The sequence below is a fragment of the Trematomus bernacchii genome, unplaced genomic scaffold (assembly GCF_902827165.1).
Source record: "Trematomus bernacchii unplaced genomic scaffold, fTreBer1.1, whole genome shotgun sequence".
In the NCBI taxonomy this organism is placed as follows: domain Eukaryota; kingdom Metazoa; phylum Chordata; class Actinopteri; order Perciformes; family Nototheniidae; genus Trematomus; species Trematomus bernacchii.
Genome location: NW_022987519.1, coordinates 412,501 through 431,440, shown reverse-complemented (window position 1 = coordinate 431,440; position 18,940 = coordinate 412,501). Strand labels below are relative to the sequence as shown.

At 42.0% G+C, this 18,940-nt stretch overlaps 2 protein-coding genes across 2 annotated transcripts in view; both read right to left on the bottom strand.

Moving 5' to 3' along the window:
• Positions 1 to 14,903, bottom strand: part of cadps2 (Ca++-dependent secretion activator 2) — a 216,586-nt gene extending 201,683 nt beyond the window's left edge. The window contains 1 exon segment of the mRNA XM_034116812.1: positions 14,351 to 14,903. Coding sequence (XP_033972703.1) covers positions 14,351 to 14,689 — 339 coding nt within the window. The 5' untranslated portion in view covers positions 14,690 to 14,903.
• A 3,427-nt stretch (positions 14,904 to 18,330) lies between these two features.
• The window catches only part of iqub (IQ motif and ubiquitin domain containing), a 19,745-nt gene continuing 19,135 nt past the window's right edge, over positions 18,331 to 18,940 (bottom strand). Inside the window, exon 13 of the mRNA XM_034116871.1 lies at positions 18,331 to 18,536. Coding sequence (XP_033972762.1) covers positions 18,345 to 18,536 — 192 coding nt within the window. The 3' untranslated portion in view covers positions 18,331 to 18,344. The remainder of the gene's footprint in view (positions 18,537 to 18,940) is intronic.

Sequence of the window (18,940 nt, the reverse complement as noted above, 5' to 3'; positions counted from 1 at the left end):
CTCTCTCTCACTCTCTCTCACTCTCTCTCACTCTCTCTCACTCTCTCTCTCTCTCTCTCTCTCACTCTCTCTCACTCTCACTCACTCTCACTCTCACTCTCTCACTCTCTCACTCTCTCACTCTCTCACTCTCTCTCTCACACACACACACACACACACACACACAGGCTGTGTGCTCCTCCGTGGCGATCAACGGCTTGCGTTAAAAAATAATAACAAACATATGTTTAAAGTGGGGGGACACAAACGGGATTTCGAAAAGAGCGGGGGACATTTCCCCCCTGTCCCAGGTGGAAATTACGCCATGCGTGTGTGCGTCAGGTGCAATACATATATATGCAAGTTGCAACACACAGAGTAAAACTCTGCCCCCCATGTGTTGTATAGGCTGGCACGACTAGGCTGTTCAATGGGGCTGATGTGCAGATTCTGCCATAAGGAAAATCAGCGGGGAGGTGCCTTTTCTTCCCGACTGCAACGCTGGTCCCGCAAATCAAGCAAGAACGTGATTGGTCGATATTCATTGTGGGGGTGGGGGGAGGAGGGGTGTTAGATAGATATAGAGTTGTAGTAAGTAGATAGAGTTCGCTATGATTTAGGTTTCGTTTATGCATAGGGTAGATTCTTTTAATTACATTTCCTTTTTTGTTTTGTGTATTTTATACATTTTGGATTTGCTTGGCGAGCTATTTTTAGAACATGCCCCGCGGGCGAATCACGTTGCCCCTGCGGGCGACCAAGTGCCCGCGGGCACCGTGTTGGCTACCCCTGCTATAGAATCTGTGGAATCTCAGCTTTATCTGATATCTTGTATGTGCAGTCACGATAAGTAATAAGGGTATTTTTACCTTGAGTTCTGTGCTAAGTGCGTTAGCATTTTTTCGCTCAGGGCTCATTTAGATGCTTCTTGTGAGACTTGTGTTTTGTTTCGGTAAACATTTTCGTATTGTCAGTTAGCTGAGTTTCTGCCCGTTAAATGGGTATGACACATTAATAGGTTTTTAAATATTAAGAAGCCCTGAGACACAGTTTCGTGAAAAAACTACCCGCAGGACCCGGATTAGGGTCCTCTCGGGCTTAACAGGTTAAGTATTATTTTAACAGTTTCATACAATCTAAGCATTGTCTGTTTATAGAGCCAAAAGCTGTTTGATAATCCAGGGTTACACAGTACTTAGTATTGGGTTTCTCCACCCTTTCTAGAACACCTGTACGGTCAATAGAAGAGCAGCCTTTGTTTCGTAGCTTTCATCAATACATGATATTTATTCTTGCATATGTCACCAATTTCATAAATGATTCAACAGATTCAAGTTTCAAAGGTTTATTGTCACAACAAATGGTAAATAAATTGCTTTTTTATAGCGCTTTTCTTGTCTTGAGACCCCTCAAAGTGCTTCTACATATAAGCACTGGCACACGGTTGGCCATTGGGAGCAATTTGGGGTTAAGTATCTTTCCAAAGGACACTGATGTGTTGACTGCACGGCCTGGGGATTGAACCATCGATCCTCAGATAAATATAGGAACCCTCTACCTCCAAACCCACAGCATAACACTAATAATCTGAATGTTTTGGTGGCGGATTGGGTTGTGCTCTCAAAATGAGTCAAAGAGTTTAATGTTCTCACAAAACAAATAAGAACTCAATCTTCCTAAAATAAAACAAGAGAACAATTGTGAGTACAAAAGAGAAAACATGATTAAAATGTTGAGTTTACCCTGTTCTGCAAATATTTGGCGGTACAGGTGGGTATTTTTATCCGAACTCCCCCTCACCTCCTCGAACAGTGATGTGTCATCAGTCTGCTGTTCAGCACGCTGCCTCTGATCTGTGTCATTGTTTTTATTCAGCATAGAGCTTTGTGTAGGTGAGGAAAAAAGAGCAAGAGGGTTTTCCAGTCAGGAGGATATGGACTCGCTTCTGTGGGTGGACAAATTGGGAGAAGTTCCAGACCAGAAAATAAAAAAAGTACCGGTATTCGTCATCCAAACAGTTTTAAGAAGCCAATGTTGTTGCATTAACAAGGAAAGTTACAAGGTTAAACTAACTAAACACATTTGATTAAAACAGTTCTTTATGGAGCATTTGACTGAATAAGGACTCAATAGCCGCGTTCACACCAAGTACTTTCCTGTACTTAGTTCCGGCACTAAGAGCCCCGGCGCTTTTAACCCCAGGGCACTTAGTACAGATCGCGTTCACACCGGAGTACTTTTCCCTGAGGGAAGATTACGCAAATGAGCCGCTGACGTCACTTCTTCTTCTTCTGCTTTGGCTTTACTGGCAGGCCACAAACCACTCCACGGCGAGTACAGTAGGTGGCGGTATGCACCTTAAAGTTGTTTGCAATCCGCTGCAAAACAAGAGAAGAAGAAGAAAAACTTCCCGCGTATACTGCGACGCCCACCCACTCGCTGTACATTAGGCGTCTGTTGTTTACCTTCCGACCTCAGACATGATGGAGATGGAGTCGACTGAAGTTGTGCTGTTTGTGCTCATGTTATACAGCTTTGTAACTGAGTTAATGCAGCCTGAGCAACTTGCGTACAATAACAAAACAAGCCGAGCACGAGTGGTGGTGGAGAACGCTTTGGCAGACTGAAGGGCAGGTGGCGGTGCTTGATGAAAAGAAACGACTGCAAGATGGACAAGATCACATTCCAGGTGGCAGCATGTTGCATATTACATAACCTTTGTGAAAGTAATGAGTACAGGGACGAATGGACTGCCTTACCGGCGACCCAGCTTTATGAGGCATCTGAACAGCGTGTAAATTGTAAACATTTTGACAATAAAGATGATCTTTTGTACAGTGCTTTTGTTTCTCTTTTATTTTCCAGTCAAGACAGGCAACATTATAATAGTGTACAGTGTGGCAATATACCTGCCACACTGTGCTAGGTGTGTTGTATGCACGGTAAATAGGCTCAGCAGCAAACCCACCGTTATTATTTATCTTCCTGAGACCCACTGCATCCGTCTGCCATAAACATACATGTTAGTTTCGGCCCATAGTGGACTCCATTTTGTGTTGTGTAAAATGGGGGGGGGAATTAAAAGTTTGCAAATCCCCATGTCCTCCTCAGAGGACAATCATAAAAACATTTAGTTTTAGGTCAAATAATATTTAAAATGATATAAATTATCATATTTGTGTATGTGCCCCTGCCATTCCTCCACAAGGTTGCAACATTGATGATAAATAAATGACAAATAAAGCTTTGCCAGTTTATAACCGATGAAACATGATGGTATCAGAATAATCACTTACATGTGATGTATAGGATGCTACACAGGTCACTAAAGATAAAGTGTCAGGAGAAATAAGCAAGCTACAGGATCTGTTTAACAGTAAATAGAAGTTCACATTTTTAATGTAAATAAAATAGAAGTTGTACATGTAAATTAACATTATCAATATAAAATAAAGTGTCAGTTGTATCAAGACTATATAATAACAGTAATAACAATAATATAAAATGAACTGGTGAGCATCTTGTCCTCCGTTTCCTGGGCCTTGGTGAACAGCACCATCTGATCCCCGTGCATCGACTCTTTCACCACGGCACGCCGGTCCTCCAACGCCTGGACGGTTGTCAAAGAAATTCGCATCCCGTGTCCGCTTTCCTAAGAGGGGAAATAAGCAAGATACAAGATCTGTTTAGTCGCCATGTAGTTTTACAACATACTAGGAATGTTTTTTTGGTATTTTCACAAATAGAATTAAGGTTTCACAAATCTGAAACTGTGTTATAAAGAATGTTTAGCCTCTCTGGGATAATCCAGTCCAGATTTGATGAGTCTAGGTATAGTGGTTTTAGATCAGGACCTGGTCTAATGTGGTCTACATGTAAAAAAAGCACTGAAATCTCTCTTTTTTGTATTTTCACAAATAGAATTAAGGCTTCACAAATCTGAAACTGTGTTATAAAGAATGTTTGGCCTCTCTGGGATAATCCAGTCCAAATAAATCGGCTATGCAGCGATTTAAGAGGTTCAAACACGGAGCATTGTTCCTTTTTGAAGAGTGCTTCATGTATGCTTGAACTTTGTTTAATGTTGTTGAGGCAAGTTAAACATAAAATATGATGAATATTATGAAATAAACATGATTGTGAACATCAGTTCGATGCGTAACGTTCTTTCAAGACAAAGTTACAGTGTGTGTACCTTTGCGTTTGGTTGCTGGTAAGGAGGACGAGGCGCTGTGAGCGTTTGGTTGCTGGTAAGGAGGACGAGGCGCTGTGATCTAGAATGCAAAGCTCGCTTGTTTCCAATCCCGAGAGTTGTCCATCCTCGCCTGAAACAGACGATTAGTGCCATGAGTTAGTGAAGCAAATTACAGAAACACTACACAGTTATTCACAAGTCAAAACGTTTTCATAGCGGCCGAGAATATCTAGCTAGCTAGATGTAGCTAGCTCGGGGCCGGTGTTAGCCTATTCAGCCTAGCATGGCTAGCTTGATCTACTGAGCAAATAAAAGTACATCTGAGACCATTATTGTGCAGATTAAAACCCCAGTGCATGTAGCTGATTTTACCTTCGTCGTGGTCGTCATCGTTGGCCACTGAATCCGCCGTTTGTAGTCCTGCCTGAGTTTCTTTATTTTGAGCCGGCTGTGCACGATTCCCAGGTCGAGTGAAAGCTACTGAACTGGCTTCAGTAGCATTCCCTGGGTCGCGTCCTCGGCGTAGATCTCCAGAAGCGCCGACACCTCCTCATCATTTCTTGATGCTTGCCATAACTGCTTTCAAAAACAAACACAACGCTCCGTTGGTGCGTTGTGTTTTTGTAGCGAGGAAAAACAATGGCGTCTCCACACAACATTTTCAGAGTTGTACGGGCGTGGTTTGCAATTCGCCCAGCCAATCAGCACTGGGGCACTTTTGGGGCACTTTTCACCCACAGAAAAGTACGCTCTCCCAGCGGGCTCTAAAAATGGGGGTAAAAGTACCCGAGATTAAGTACGATTTTTGGTGTGACCGTGACATAAGGGGTACTCACGGAACTAAATGCGAAAAGTACGGTGAAAAGTACTCCGGTGTGAACGCGGCTATTGACATCAGTTTTTATATAGCCACTGTTATCTAAGAAGAGAACAGTCGCACAAAGAAGTCCATCAGCAGTATGAAAGTGTTCAGAGGGGCTTCAAACCTGCAGCAGAAAATAAACTTCAGAACACGCTGTTGTTTCTGGACTCAGACCGTGGACAAGGAGAATAAAGGTGCTGCAATTTTAATGAGTTCTCTGCAGCGGCACAGCAGAACAACTAAGAGTTTCTGAGACCGTTACACCCACGAGCCGCTGTACTGTACAGCAATTATAATGACTACGTTTAGATGCATGTGTAAAATCATGAGTGACAGATACACTAACTGGTACATGCAAATTACCTCTTGCTTTTTAATCTTGTTCTCCCATTTCCTTTTCCTCTGAAGGAATGTGTACATTAACAGCAGCAACGGCACAAAATAAATTCTGATTAAAATACCTAATATGTCATTCGAAAACTAATGAACCTAGGACTAAAGACAATTCTGGTCTCTCTTTCACCTCCTCAGCTCGTCTGCATGAAGAAAAAGGAAACGGGCATAAAGAAATGAAACAAACCAAGCCGTTTCCTCCATCTTTCATGTGAATTTGATTCAGAGACTTTTTTAAAAGGTAGAGACATTTCAAGTACACACTTTTACGACAGGAGGTGAATCCGCTGTGTAGTAGGGATGGGAATTTGAAAGCAAATTAATATTCGAATATTCAACCCCCAAAAAAACGCTTAACTGATTAACCGAAATGTACATATCCTATACAAAAAATGTGGGAAAAATGTTTACAAAATAAAATAATTTAATTTTGAAAAATAAATAAATACATGTTCAAATAAGTATAGAAACCAAGTCGAATTTGTCAAATGTATTGAACTGGTGATCACAGTTTGAACAGTTGACAGCTATAGGCCTACAGCTTTCATGCTTAAAACATAACTTGGTTTTTTTAATTAAAGAGGGATCATACACAAACAACATAACGGGTAACCCTATCACAACAGAGATCAACAACCTATAACAGGGCCTATGCACAGAATGCAGCTATTCAATACTCATTCTTGTTTAAGAATATGAGCATGTCTACACAGGCGAGAGGCGGGTGCGGAGACGATTCACAATCAGGCCAGCTGTAGAGAAGACCCTCTCAGCTGGAATTTGGGCATAAGATGAGGTTTGAGTCTGCGTGATCTGCGTGTAGGGAGGGGCAGCAGCCATATCATTAGCTAGATCTAGCTAGATCTGATGGATTTGGACATAAACGCGAGTGAAGTATAACCGGAGAGAGATCAGCACCTGCAGCTCTGCCCGCTGTGAGGGACCGGTGAGCGGAGCAAAACACACCTTTAGACCCAACACATTTAGCTATGGCACTGTCGTATACATTGAATTATTCCATTTGATAATGTGTAATCAACTTAGGCACCCCTCCCAACAAAAAAAAAGAATACAAATATTCATAACTCATATTCTCATACCTGAATAATTTCAAATATTCGATTAATCGTTCCCATCCCTACTGTGTAGTCAGTGGTACTTGTGGTCTTGGACTTTATTATACTCAAAATTATTTCTACTGTGCCTTCTTATTTCTACTGTGCCCATTTTTGCCCTCCGTAAAATGTGTGCGACACAGGATATATGCTCAAATGGTAGTGTTCATACTGTGATTGCCCTCCGTAAAATGTGTGCTACACAGGGCATATTATCTCTGCTGCTATCATACTACAAGCACTATCTGTTCCTACAGTTCCCTGTCCACCGTCTCCCACTACTGTGCAACTCCAACAAACTGGGGCATGGTTCAGCAAAATGCCTTTCCTCAGGCTTCACCCCACCTGAAGCCAATGAGTTCAGTTGTTCCGTTACGTTTGCTTACCGATGTCCAGTGATCTGAGTGTATGCCGATTCCTCGACTTTCTTTGCATTTTCACTGCCATGCAATTCATGGAAAAATAAACGTGTGCTGAAATGACCGGATGAAGTTGGAGTCAAACGTGGTAATGTGTGGTAAAAAGCATAATTTAAATTGAATGCGATAAGGCTTCCAGGTGAATCACGTGCGTTAACATTGACAACCTTAGTAGAAACAGCACAAAGTGAATCTTATTGAGAGTTGTTCCATTATCTCATGAGGTGATGAAACTGACTTGTGTGTCTGTTGGTTTATTTCTCCAGCAAACTGAGTGTGTATTCTCACACACATGCATCCTGCAGCCGTGCTACAGTACTGCTTGTAGAAAAAGTGTTGCTCTCATGGTACTGTAATGTTCTGCTGAGAGTTTGAGTTAGGACCGCCTTTGGCCCCGGGGCCTCGCTGTCTGATGCTCTTCATGGAGCTCCCTGATCTGAGTCCTGCTGAGACATCCTTTCACTTCTGAGAGGAGGAGGAGGAGGAGGAGGAGGAGGAGGAGGAGGAGGAGGAGGAGGAGGAGAGGTTGCATAACCCTTAAAAGAACTCAGGGAAACTGACAGAGAAGGAGGGATGACAAAGGAGGACGGAAGTCGCCTCCAGCTGATTTGTGGCCAAAAATCGTGCCCACTACCCGCAGAAAAAAACCCCGAAAGGAGCCTCCATACAGCTGAAGAGGCTTCTTACAGCGATGGTGTTTATCTTGTTTGTGTAATAAACAGCTGCCAGGGGATTAGATGTGTGCAGGAGGGTGGAGGGATGCGTGGGACTCCATCAGGAGGGGTTTCAGCAGTTTCCCTGCTCCGTTTGCCAGGCGCTTGGAAACGAGACAAAAACAGAAACACCGGGGGAAGACTGGAGGAGGAGACGCGAGGAAACAACAGCTGGCAGTTTCCTCTCAATGTCAGGAAACACACAGATACAGTATGCTCTCATTTTCATTACGTCACAATGGACTCTTTATCCAGATTCCACCTTTACCACATTTTAGATTTGAAAAGCCTCTGTGAATATTCTGCTGAGATATGCAAGGCGGTAACACAGCATAAAGGTTTCCCTCCTTCGATTCAAATGAGGAAGAAATTGAAGGAGACTGAAATGACAGACTGTGAGCAGGAAGAGCTCAGAAGTCTCAGAGCTGATGTGAGAGGCAGAGAGGTGGTTAACCCTCCGTAGCTTCAGGCTGCTGCCCTGCTGCGCTGCCTCCTGCAGCCACACATCAACCAGACTCTGCTCAGGATTCTGGGGGTAAAGATCTGAGGGCGTCTTGTTCTGGCAGAAGAGTGCTGGACAAAGCCCTCATGCCAGCGTTTCGTCAAGAAGAAAGCGCCCCCAGTGCTTCTCTCTTCAGCGAAGTCACCAGCACTTTTCTGCAAAGTTGAGATATTTTCAACTGCAGCTCTCGGGCAACCGCAAAAAAACATCTGAAGAAGAAGCTGATTGCAGCGCTTTTTCTCATGGCGGCCACAAGCGTGTGCATGTGCTCAGTCCTCAATGTAAACAATAGAAAAAAGGGCTCAGAAAGGAGCCTCATCCCAACGTGTACACCCTAACTCTCCATTGGTTGACGCACTAGCATGCCCCTTTGGCTCTTAATTATCCATTTGTGGAACTATCTATCTCTAGCACAAACTAGAGGATTCTTGCCCTCATACATTGCATTAATGAGCTCCACTGATCAATCTGACAGCTGAAAACTGAGGAAGATTATCAGCGTATGGTTATACAACTTCAACACTGACCAGTAAAAACCTTCAGGGTCCATCAGGCCGATCTACTCCAACAAATTAGCTTTTTAATATAGTGTCTGTCTGACATTAAAGGGGACCTATCATGCAAAATGCACTTTCTGATGTCTTTTATACATAAAGATGTGTCCCCGGTGTGTCGGGGAACTCACGCAGCGTCAGAAAATAAAACCCTCTCTCTTTTCCTCCGTACTCAAATCTCTAAAAACGGGGCTACAACGGAGCTGATCCAGATTTGCGTCCGATATGATGTAATATCTGAAATGTGGACCCACGGCCCTATCAGAAACGTTGCTATCAGAAACAATGCCCGACTGTTTTGGACGTAATATGGTCTGTGTTTACATTAGCATCGCTAACACTCAGAGCTAACCTGTACTGGAGAGCATGTGTGTGAAGAAGCAGGAAATCAAAAGGAACTCACCTTGTGGTATAACCGGCAAGAGAGAAAGCCTTTGAGCTCCATACTGTTTCAGAGATAATCCTTGATAATCCATGATATGGCGTTTCATCACGGCAGTATTTAGTTTAGACAGTAGCTGCCGGGTCCCGCATGAGCTCAGACCCATCCTTTTTTATCAATTTTTATTTTTTTTAAAGCTTTATACCCAAAATCAGCACTTTTGAAACAGGAAGTGAAATAGAGGGATATGAGGCAATGGGTGATTGTTTGGTGTTTTGAGCAAAACACTTCATAGACATGTTTTTTAAATATTTGTATATATCTGAGACCTATGCTATTGCCTAAAAATAGCATGATAGGTGACCTTTAAGATCAGGAAAGATAGACACAGCCTAAACAAGCTTCGCTGCCATTTCCTACAGCAGCGTCTCAAGCACTTTTCCCAAAAAGATGAGGCGTCTTCAACTAAACGCTTGGAGCGGATACACAAAGATGGCAGATTGCTCTAATAACAAAGATCCTGGATGCAGTGCTTTGTCTCAAGACAGTTACATAAGATTATAATCTCTCTTATCATTGGAACAAATATTGAAAGAAGGCACTGGATTGTATACAGGGCTTTAATCAAGATCCTCAGATTGAGAATCAACATGTGTCCACACAGTGAAGGCCTAGGATTCAAACGTTCCAACATGTTGCGTATCGTTGTCTCTAAACAAACCCTTGTGTGGTTATAAAGGAATTTGACCTAGATTGGCCTGGGATACCTTTGTGCCATTTACAATCAAAAGGGAAAGAGAATAAAGAAAACAAGGTTACTATTGACCCCTCCTCTCATCATATGGTTTATTCGGAGTCATGCACCAGTCAGTGTTATGGAGGCAGTCTGCTGATTCAACTTGAAATGTTAATTATTTATCAGAATTAGGGATGAACCGGAGAGGCTCTCTGGGAAATAAACATCCTTCGTGTTAACTAGACGGCCTTGGGGTGAAACCTGGACCGCTTCCTTCCTCTCGTCTGATTCTCACCGCGTTTAATCTGCTCCTGGAACATTTCATCAATACAGACGCGTTCACAAAACATCAATCAAAAGCCAGAGAGAGAAGTCGGAGTATTATTTACACCATTTATCACTTCCTTGATCTTCAACAACTCAAAGACTTTCAATCATCTCAGACAAGAGCTGAGCATCAGAGACTATAAAGAGCTCTTTTTGTCTGACACGTATAAGTGGCTGCTTCTCAAAGAGCAAACAAGATCTGTTCAACTCACGCTGAACATTCAAACTGTGTCAACAAGGAAAGAGCAGATGTTGCACGGCTGGTTTCTCTGCTTCAGCTTCTCGACTAAACTTCCTCCCAAAAGGTGTCAGGGTTTACGGTCAGTCTGATTCATATCGGTGTTACACAAAGCGCAGACGAGCTGTTAATGTTTCAACATGTAAATCGGGAAGGAAATGGATTTCTGACTGAAGAGGAAAGTAATCAATACCTAATAAAGCCTTTGGCCACATGGCTTTCACAGTTGGCAAAGCATGCCTCAAAATGATGGAAACTCAAGAGCAGTGCAGATCATTTGACTTCAATAGATAGATTTAATAAATATTACCTTTGCTACGGATGTTGGTTTTCAGTTGGGGAATTTGGGTGCTTTGTTTGTTTTTCAGAAAGATTAAGAAAAACTATTGGCCAGATTTTAATGAAACTTGTAGGAGTTCACAATTCGCAATATGGACTAGTGCTAAATGCTCTGATTGGTTAGCTGGCCGGCTCTGTTGTGATTGGTCAACCGCTTAGAGATGTCCCGCCCCTTAACCTATTACGTACAATGTGTTTTAGCGCTAGCCAATAGAAGCGCGAATGTTCTATAGGTATGTCATTATGTTCCTGAAGTAAACAAAGGAGTCCAATGGAGGTGTTTCAGGCAAGGGGGGGGGGGGGGGGGGTTGCAACTAGAAGTATTTTTTATCATAGTGGCTTTCGTCAACTTTTAATTGAACAATTTAGATTAGTTAGAAATGGACCTTTGAGTTGAAATTGTTATGGTTATTTCAAAGTAAAGGAAAATGTGACTTCACCTAAACAGGACATGTGATTTCTAAAGTTGATTTAAAAAGATTACAAGAAACAAAGTCATCCTAGCATATTTGTCCTTTCCCCCCCACATGCAGTCATGTATAGAGCATTGATGTTTTTGTCTCCACAAGTAACAGCACCCATGTCATCATTAAAGTGTGTTCTGGGGGGTGAGAGCCTGAGGTGAGAGCATCATGGAGTCTGAGCGTGGGCCCGCCGCTAAGCACCGGCTGCATCATTACCTCCGCCTCCAGAGGCACGGCGGCCAGCAGGAACTGACGGGATCAAGACGGAGAAAACGTTTTCCGTCAGAACTATTATTAGTCTTCAATCACTTCAGACAGGAGGGAAGGGAAACATTTCCAGCATCGCTCTACGCTCCTGCACAACACTAAATATTTATCTTTTTTCTGCACAAAGAGTTGCAATCAATCCAAATGCTAGCGAAATTATCCAAATCGTACCAAGCGCAATATGTGGTAAAGGCAACATATGTGAATGAAATATTGTGTCGTACAAGTCCCGGCCCGTTGACAGTGTTCTAAAGACTTCTTACAAATCTGTGTTTGGTACAGAAAAAATATGGCACCATGATCCTTTGAATGTATTCTTTGATGAAAATGTGAATGATGTTTCACTCGGGGTCATTCCCTCTAATATGGAAAATCATATCACAATTGCAATATCTGTCAGAATAATCGCAATTAGTTTTTTATTTAAATCGTGCAGCCATAACAGTTGGTGATGCATTTGCATGGTACTACAGGTTTCAGCTAACTCTGATCAATATAGTTTCCAATTAGCTTTAAAGCATCAATGTAGAACAACAGCAGCTTGTCAAACGAGCAGAGAAAATGATTATATGATGATATGTGTCAGTTTGAGCGTGCAATGGAAAATAACAACACTTAGTTTTAGTGGAGTTTGAACGGGATCCAGGTCCAAAAAACCTGATTTGGACACTCCTGAGTATATGGATTAACTCTGAGGTAACGTTACGTAACAGTAGACGTCATCTGCAACACTTCAGGTTTCTAAATTAAAAAGGCACAAGGGCTGCTACTAATGACTACTTTCATTATGAACTAATGTGCTGATTATTATATATATAAATCGGTTCGATGTTAGTCTAATATTGTCAGAAAATAAACGTCCATCCGAGTTTCTATAAGTCCAAGGTGATCTCTTAAAATGTCAAGTTTTGTCCGTCCAAAACCTAAAGATATTGACTTTGATTTTATATAAAAACAGAGATAAAAGCAGGAAATATCCACATTTAAGTGGTTGAATACAGAGTTTCTTGACATTACAGTATATCAGGAAGAATGACATGCTTCCAAGGTTTTACTGTCCGATGCACAGTAGCTACATCTTAGCTTAGCGTCAATGAAAATCTGAAGTGCCATGCTTCTCAAACAGTGCTAAGTACAATCAACGTAAGGCAAGGGATTATGTGAAATTGTTGGAGATTAACGTCAATCGACTAAAGAAAAGATTTACATCAAAATGCTAAAGCACAGCAGGAAGTGATGGTGTGGTACAAAGCCAAACAGTACAGACCATTGTTGTGAGGACATTCTGATACAAAACAAAACAATGGCTGTTCTCAGATCTGCTTCCTGTCAGACTTCACTTAGATGACTTACTCCTCTGCAGATAAACCCCCCCCCCCCCTCTGCCTGCAGAGCGTTTTATTGATTTCTCCGTCCTGCAGAGATCCAGAGCTGGGCAGGAGTCCAGGGATTCAAACCAGCAACACACAGACACGCCTCTCACCTCGCACCAGGGGAGTACTACTAACACGAGGAAATCCACTTCCTCTGCGAGACAACAAATCGATCGCCACGTTTTCCTAAAGACTTCACACTCTGTTTATTTATGAATCAGCGCCGGGAGAAGCAGGACTTCCAGCACCACTTGGAGAGGAAAATGCTCTCAGATTTCCTCGCGTTGGATCTCAAGTTTCTGTCTTATTAATGTGACATGGGTTTAATATTCTGAACTTGCACAAATAAACTCCCACGTCTGCCTTCTGTCGGAGCAGATTCATCACTCTCACACACAAACGCTGGATGGAAACACCTCGTCTCTGCTTATTGAAATCAAACACCACGAGACGCTCATTACCAGGCTCCCCAGTGGGAAAAGGGGGAACATGGAGTCAGAACTGGCATCCCGTGCTTGTTTTATTGAGTGAGAACTCGCAGGTCCAGGCTGCCCTCCAGCACCGCACAAAGATGCATTCATCTGAATATAACATGAAGAAAACCGGGGAGGGCTTTTCACTTAATCAGCTGACGGTCCTTGAATGAAGTGCAGCCAAGGACGGGGATTCAATGCATCCTGATATACAATGCATGCAATCAGGAAATAAATAAATAACTGAACATGTCTGCCTTTAAAATAAAGCTTATTTAAGCAGCTCTACCTATGTGTAGTGTGCAGAGATTTTAACCAACAGTTACATGAAACCAAAGGAAGCAACTTAAAGGTTAAGAGGACTTTTGTTTGTTTGTTTTAAGGAGATATTCCTGTCAGTTTTAAGGTGATTTTGTTTGCATTTAAAAAGGCGTGTAGCATGGATTATACTGAGTTTAAGGTAAGCGCAAACAAAGCAGACTTTAAGAAGAAGTCAGTTTTAAGGCTGATGAGGGATTTTACCCAATGGGATGGAAGCTGCAGATCGATAGCATTGTTTAATGTGTAATGTTACAGGGTGGTGGGTTCATTAAAATGTTATTTTTCAAGGCAATTAAAAAAGAACTGCATAAAGTATTGGTTTAACAACCTAGATACCCCTGATTCCCACATAACGCTTCACCACTATGCTATTTTGTTAAAATTAAACAATTCATGGTGGATCTAATATATGCCGAATTGATAAGTAGGTGCATATGATTGTAAAAATATTAAAAGTTTAGTTGTTTGTTGGAAATATTGTGTCAGTTGGGAGAATATGCTTTAAATTGACTAATTTCTAAAGGAGCTTCGACCCTAAATATTGTACATTGTGCATAGGAATCCTGAAGCATTAGGACCATAGACTGTATATATAAAGATTAGGACATGTTTCTCAGATATAGAGATGACATGCTGTTTTATATCAAATTAAATATATTGTTGGTCTCTTGAAAACAGACAACAGGTGTTTCTCTCACCTTCTGCTGCCGCCGGGCCATGTCTGTGGGCTGCTTGGCGTTGAAGGGGTAGGCAATGCACCGGAGGACAAACACATAAATCTGCACTTTAGTCTTCCTCTCCTCTTCCTCCTTCTGGATCCTCTCCCTCTCCTTCCTCTCCTCCTCCTCCTCTTCACCTTTATCGTTGCAGTCTTTCGGAGCACCTTTCCCGGGGACAGCAGCTCCAGGTGCAGGGGGGTTTCTCCGGTTGTTTCCACGTTTCCCCCCCGAAGAAGGAGCCTGTTTCCTGGGAGCCTCCTGCACAACTTCTGGGTCGGACTCCCCGCCCGTGTCTTCGCTGGAGGACGGGTCCAGCATGGTGGGGAACTCCGAGAAAAAAGAGAAACACCTGTCAGAGTTTGTTTGTTTTAGTCGACGTGGCGTTAACAGCTGCACTTTTCACACCAACTGTTCTTCTGTTCAGCCGTCAGTGTTCGGTGCAAACACCCGCGTGGACGTCGGTTAGTTTCCAAACGGTTTTTAACGGTTAATATTCATCGGGTTGTCGTCGCGTGCGCTTCGTTCCGACGCACCGCCGGGAATGTGATGTGTTGGAATGGCTGCGCGTAACCGCTGCTGTGAGCGCGCTTTGACAGTGAGCGCTCCTGCAGACACAGGTGAGCAACCTGTAGCTGCAGAGAGAGGAGAAACACAGCGAGAGGGATCACTCTGACGGGGTTTATAAAAAAAAAACCTCTTGTGCAAACAGTTAATAGGTTAGTATATAAGATATTGTACGGAAGAGGATTAGGGCCACATGAGAAAAAAAATGTTGGAATGTGAAAAACTTAACCCTGATTCTGGATTTTTTTCTCAGAGTTCTGAAATTAAAGTCACTCAACTCAATCATCCTGTGCTATACTGTATTCATTTCAGATAAAATAGGAAATTATAAGATAAGATTGACCTTTTAAGCATGAGTTTAAGCGTTAACAGAGTGAGATTGAAAAACAGGACAGTACAAGATTAATACAATTACAGTTATATGCAGGTAAGTAACTGTTAAAATAAGAAATGAATTAAATGAACATATATACATATTTGAGTCCCATATATACTGAGGAAAAAAATACTTTGCTACTTTAGACTTTTACTTTACTACTTTCAGAGACAACTATATTACTTTTTATCACACCACATTTCTTATGTCGAGTTTAGTTACTGTTCTGATCAAGATGTTATATTACAAACTATTTGAAGAAGTTGTATTACAGTAAAGATTAAGTATTTTAATGTTCTGCTATCTGTAGCTACAGCAGAGAAAGGAGAAAGCAAGCGAGAGGGCTCACTCTGGCTGTGTTTTAAAAACTCACATAGTCTTTTGTTTATATTTTATGTTGCAAACAAACAAGTGATGATACAAGGACTTACTTCTTCAACTGTATTAGGGGCAGCAGCAGCAGCTCAGTCCCTGGTTCGAGTCCCTGGTTCGAGTCCCTGGTTCGAGTCCCTGGTTCGAGTCCCTGATTCGAGTCACTGATTCGAGTCACTGATTCGAGTCACTGATTCGAGTCACTGATTCGAGTCACTGTCCGTGCCGAAAGAAAGACGGATCCTGAACTACTTCCAGGTGGCAAACATATGGCAGCCTCTTAGGTCTGAGTCCGTCTGACACATACCCGTAAAAATGCAGTAGTATGTTTTTTATTGTGTATATTTACTAACATCATTCCTTCTTCATCCTTATGCTAGTTTATGCAATACTATTCGTCAGTATAACATATCCTCTGTATATTCAGCACATTTCTGTACCTCGTTAGGACCTGCACACCTCTTACAATTTCACTTCTGATATACTGCACATATTTGACTTTTAAGAGTCATTCTTACTTTCCTATTTAGTGATAGTGTTTTAATCTGTTTCTATATCACCGTGTTTGTATTGTTTGCAACACGTATACAGTGAAGCAGATTCCCTGTGAATGTAAACTTTCTTGGCAATGAACCTTGTTCTGAAACAGATATGGTTCTTCTTACTCCACTGCATTTTGTCTGGCAGCAGGTTAGTAGGGAGACGTTTTTCCCCTGCAGAGTGATGCCTCCTCTCAAATAGACCATCTTTGAGCTGAAAGGGAAGCAACATGTGTTTGAGCTGGAACATTTAAAGATGTACACCTCACAGTAAAAATATAAAGTAGTTAAAATAATCTGTATGTAAGAATATGTATGTGTAGATAACAAATGTCTCAACTAATGTATTGTTTCAATGTTACAAATACGCTCTGGCAGACTTTCCAAATTAAAGGTCACCTGTCATGCTATTTGTAGGCAATAGCATAGGTCTCAGATATATACAATATATAAAAAACATGTCTATGAAGTGTTTTGCTCAAAATACCAAACAGATCACCCATTCTAGCCATGCCTCATATCCCTCTATTTCACTTCCTGTTTCAAAAGTGCTGATTTGGGGTATAAAGCTTTAAAAAAAAACATTTTACAACAAATAAAAAGTAAGGGTCTGAGCTCATGCGGGACCCGGCAGCTACTGTCTAAACTAAATACTGCCGTGATGAAACGCCATATCATGGATTATCAAGGATTATTTCTGAAACAGTATGGAGCTCAAAGGCTTTCTCTCTTGCCGGTTATACCACAAGGTGAGTTCCTTTTTATTTCCTGCTTCTTCACACACATGCTCTCCAGTACAGGTTAGCTCTGAGTGTTAGCGATGCTAATGTAAACACCGACCATATTACGTCCAAAACAGTCGGCCATTGTTTTTGATAGCAACGTTTCTGATAGGGCCGTGGGTCCACATTTCAGATATTACGTCATATCGGACGCAAATCTGGATCAGCTCCGTTGTTCCCCCGTTTTTAGAGATTTGGGTACGGAGGAAAAGAGAGAGGGTTTTATTTTCTGACGCTGCGTGAGTTCCCCGACGCACCGGGGACACATCTTTATGTATACAAGACATCAAAAAGTGCATTTTGCATGATAGGTCCCCTTTAAGTCTTTCAGGATTGTGTTCACTATGTACAAATCAAACCATACACATATGGATAGATTTGTAAAGAGGGATTTCTACCTCCTAAAAGCATGACAGACAATTCAAACAAGCACATTGTCCACTATGATCACAACATGTTAAGCTTTTGTAGCAGGGGATTACAGCTTCTGAATAGCAGTGTACACAGTTTATATAAATGTATTGTGTTAAGGTGTAGTCATTTAGGGACACAATAGCCACTAGAGGTCAGTGTTTCTCTGGTTGTTTACACCACTTACTCGTCGTAATTGAAGTCCTTAACATAGGAGTTACAGAGCAATAAAGGCAACACATACATATACAAAAAAAAAAACACAATCGCATACATCTGTAATAATTCACATGTTTTCCAGTTTTTTGATTTACTGCTTCTGCTGCAGCTATAATGACACCAACCTGATAACTAAAGTGAGTAAAGTAGAGCTTCGTTTGTGCATTATTTATGTTTTATCCAAATGTATATCTGGGAGGAACCTTGCCAACGTCAGAGGATGTTGAGAGTTCAAACTATGGACTGATTTCCTTTCTTTTTATTATATTTGCCTGCGATCCAGCACCTCACCTGAACAGTTGTGTGCGTTCCATCCATCAGTGCTTTACTGACACAAAGCTGCACATAAATGGGAACTCCAGCAATTTAAAGGAGCAAATAAATTGTTGTTTGCTAAAATAGTCCGGCTGAAATTGTGGAAATGAATGCACTGTATTGGAAAGTTTGAAAACACCCCAAAAGACATTCTATACCATTTACTTTAGGGTTATTTTACTCTTCTTTCCGGAAGCCAAGCCCTGGGTATCCGAGCTCCCAACATCTAAATTCTAAATAAAAGCTAACCCTAACCCTAACCCTGAAAAACAGGCTCGGGGCTCAACTGGTTCATAAATGTACATGAGTGAAAACCAGGATTAAGACCATCATGAACTTTATTTTGTAAAGTGACAGCTGATCAGAGCGAGGGAGGGGCACATTGGGGGGGTTTCTTAATGAACTGAACCCGCTGGGGTGTGGACTGTGGGCTTGCCTGTCGCCATGGTGACGGGCTTGGAGACGAGCTGGTTGCCAAGCGCGGCGGTCGGCTCCAGGTGCTCCGCCATGACGGGGACGCTGCTGAAGTGCCGGCGAGCCAACATGTGTTTGTGATCGACCCTGCGGAGGAACGTCACCTCGTACGCCTGAACGAACACACACGCACACACACACACACACACACACACACACACACACACACACACACACACACACACACACACACACACACACACACAATGGATGTCTAAATGGCTTCTTTAAGACCAACGGGAACATTTCAGTTTGGTCTGGTTCAAATGTCTCTGTGCTTTGTATAGTCCTCTGTCTTCCTCGACACAGCGTTAACCTTCGTGCTATGTATTACTGTATGCATGTTTGGTTTTATTGTTTTAACTATTTCCAGATACAATAGCCTCTTGGTTAGCGCATTTAAGGAAGTCTCTTTTGATGTACACTGTCCCTGCAAATAAAGTAATAATAAATACATTATAAAATAAAAAAAATTGTGTTTATAGATCCACCCTTTTCTTCTCTCTCTAATGCTTTC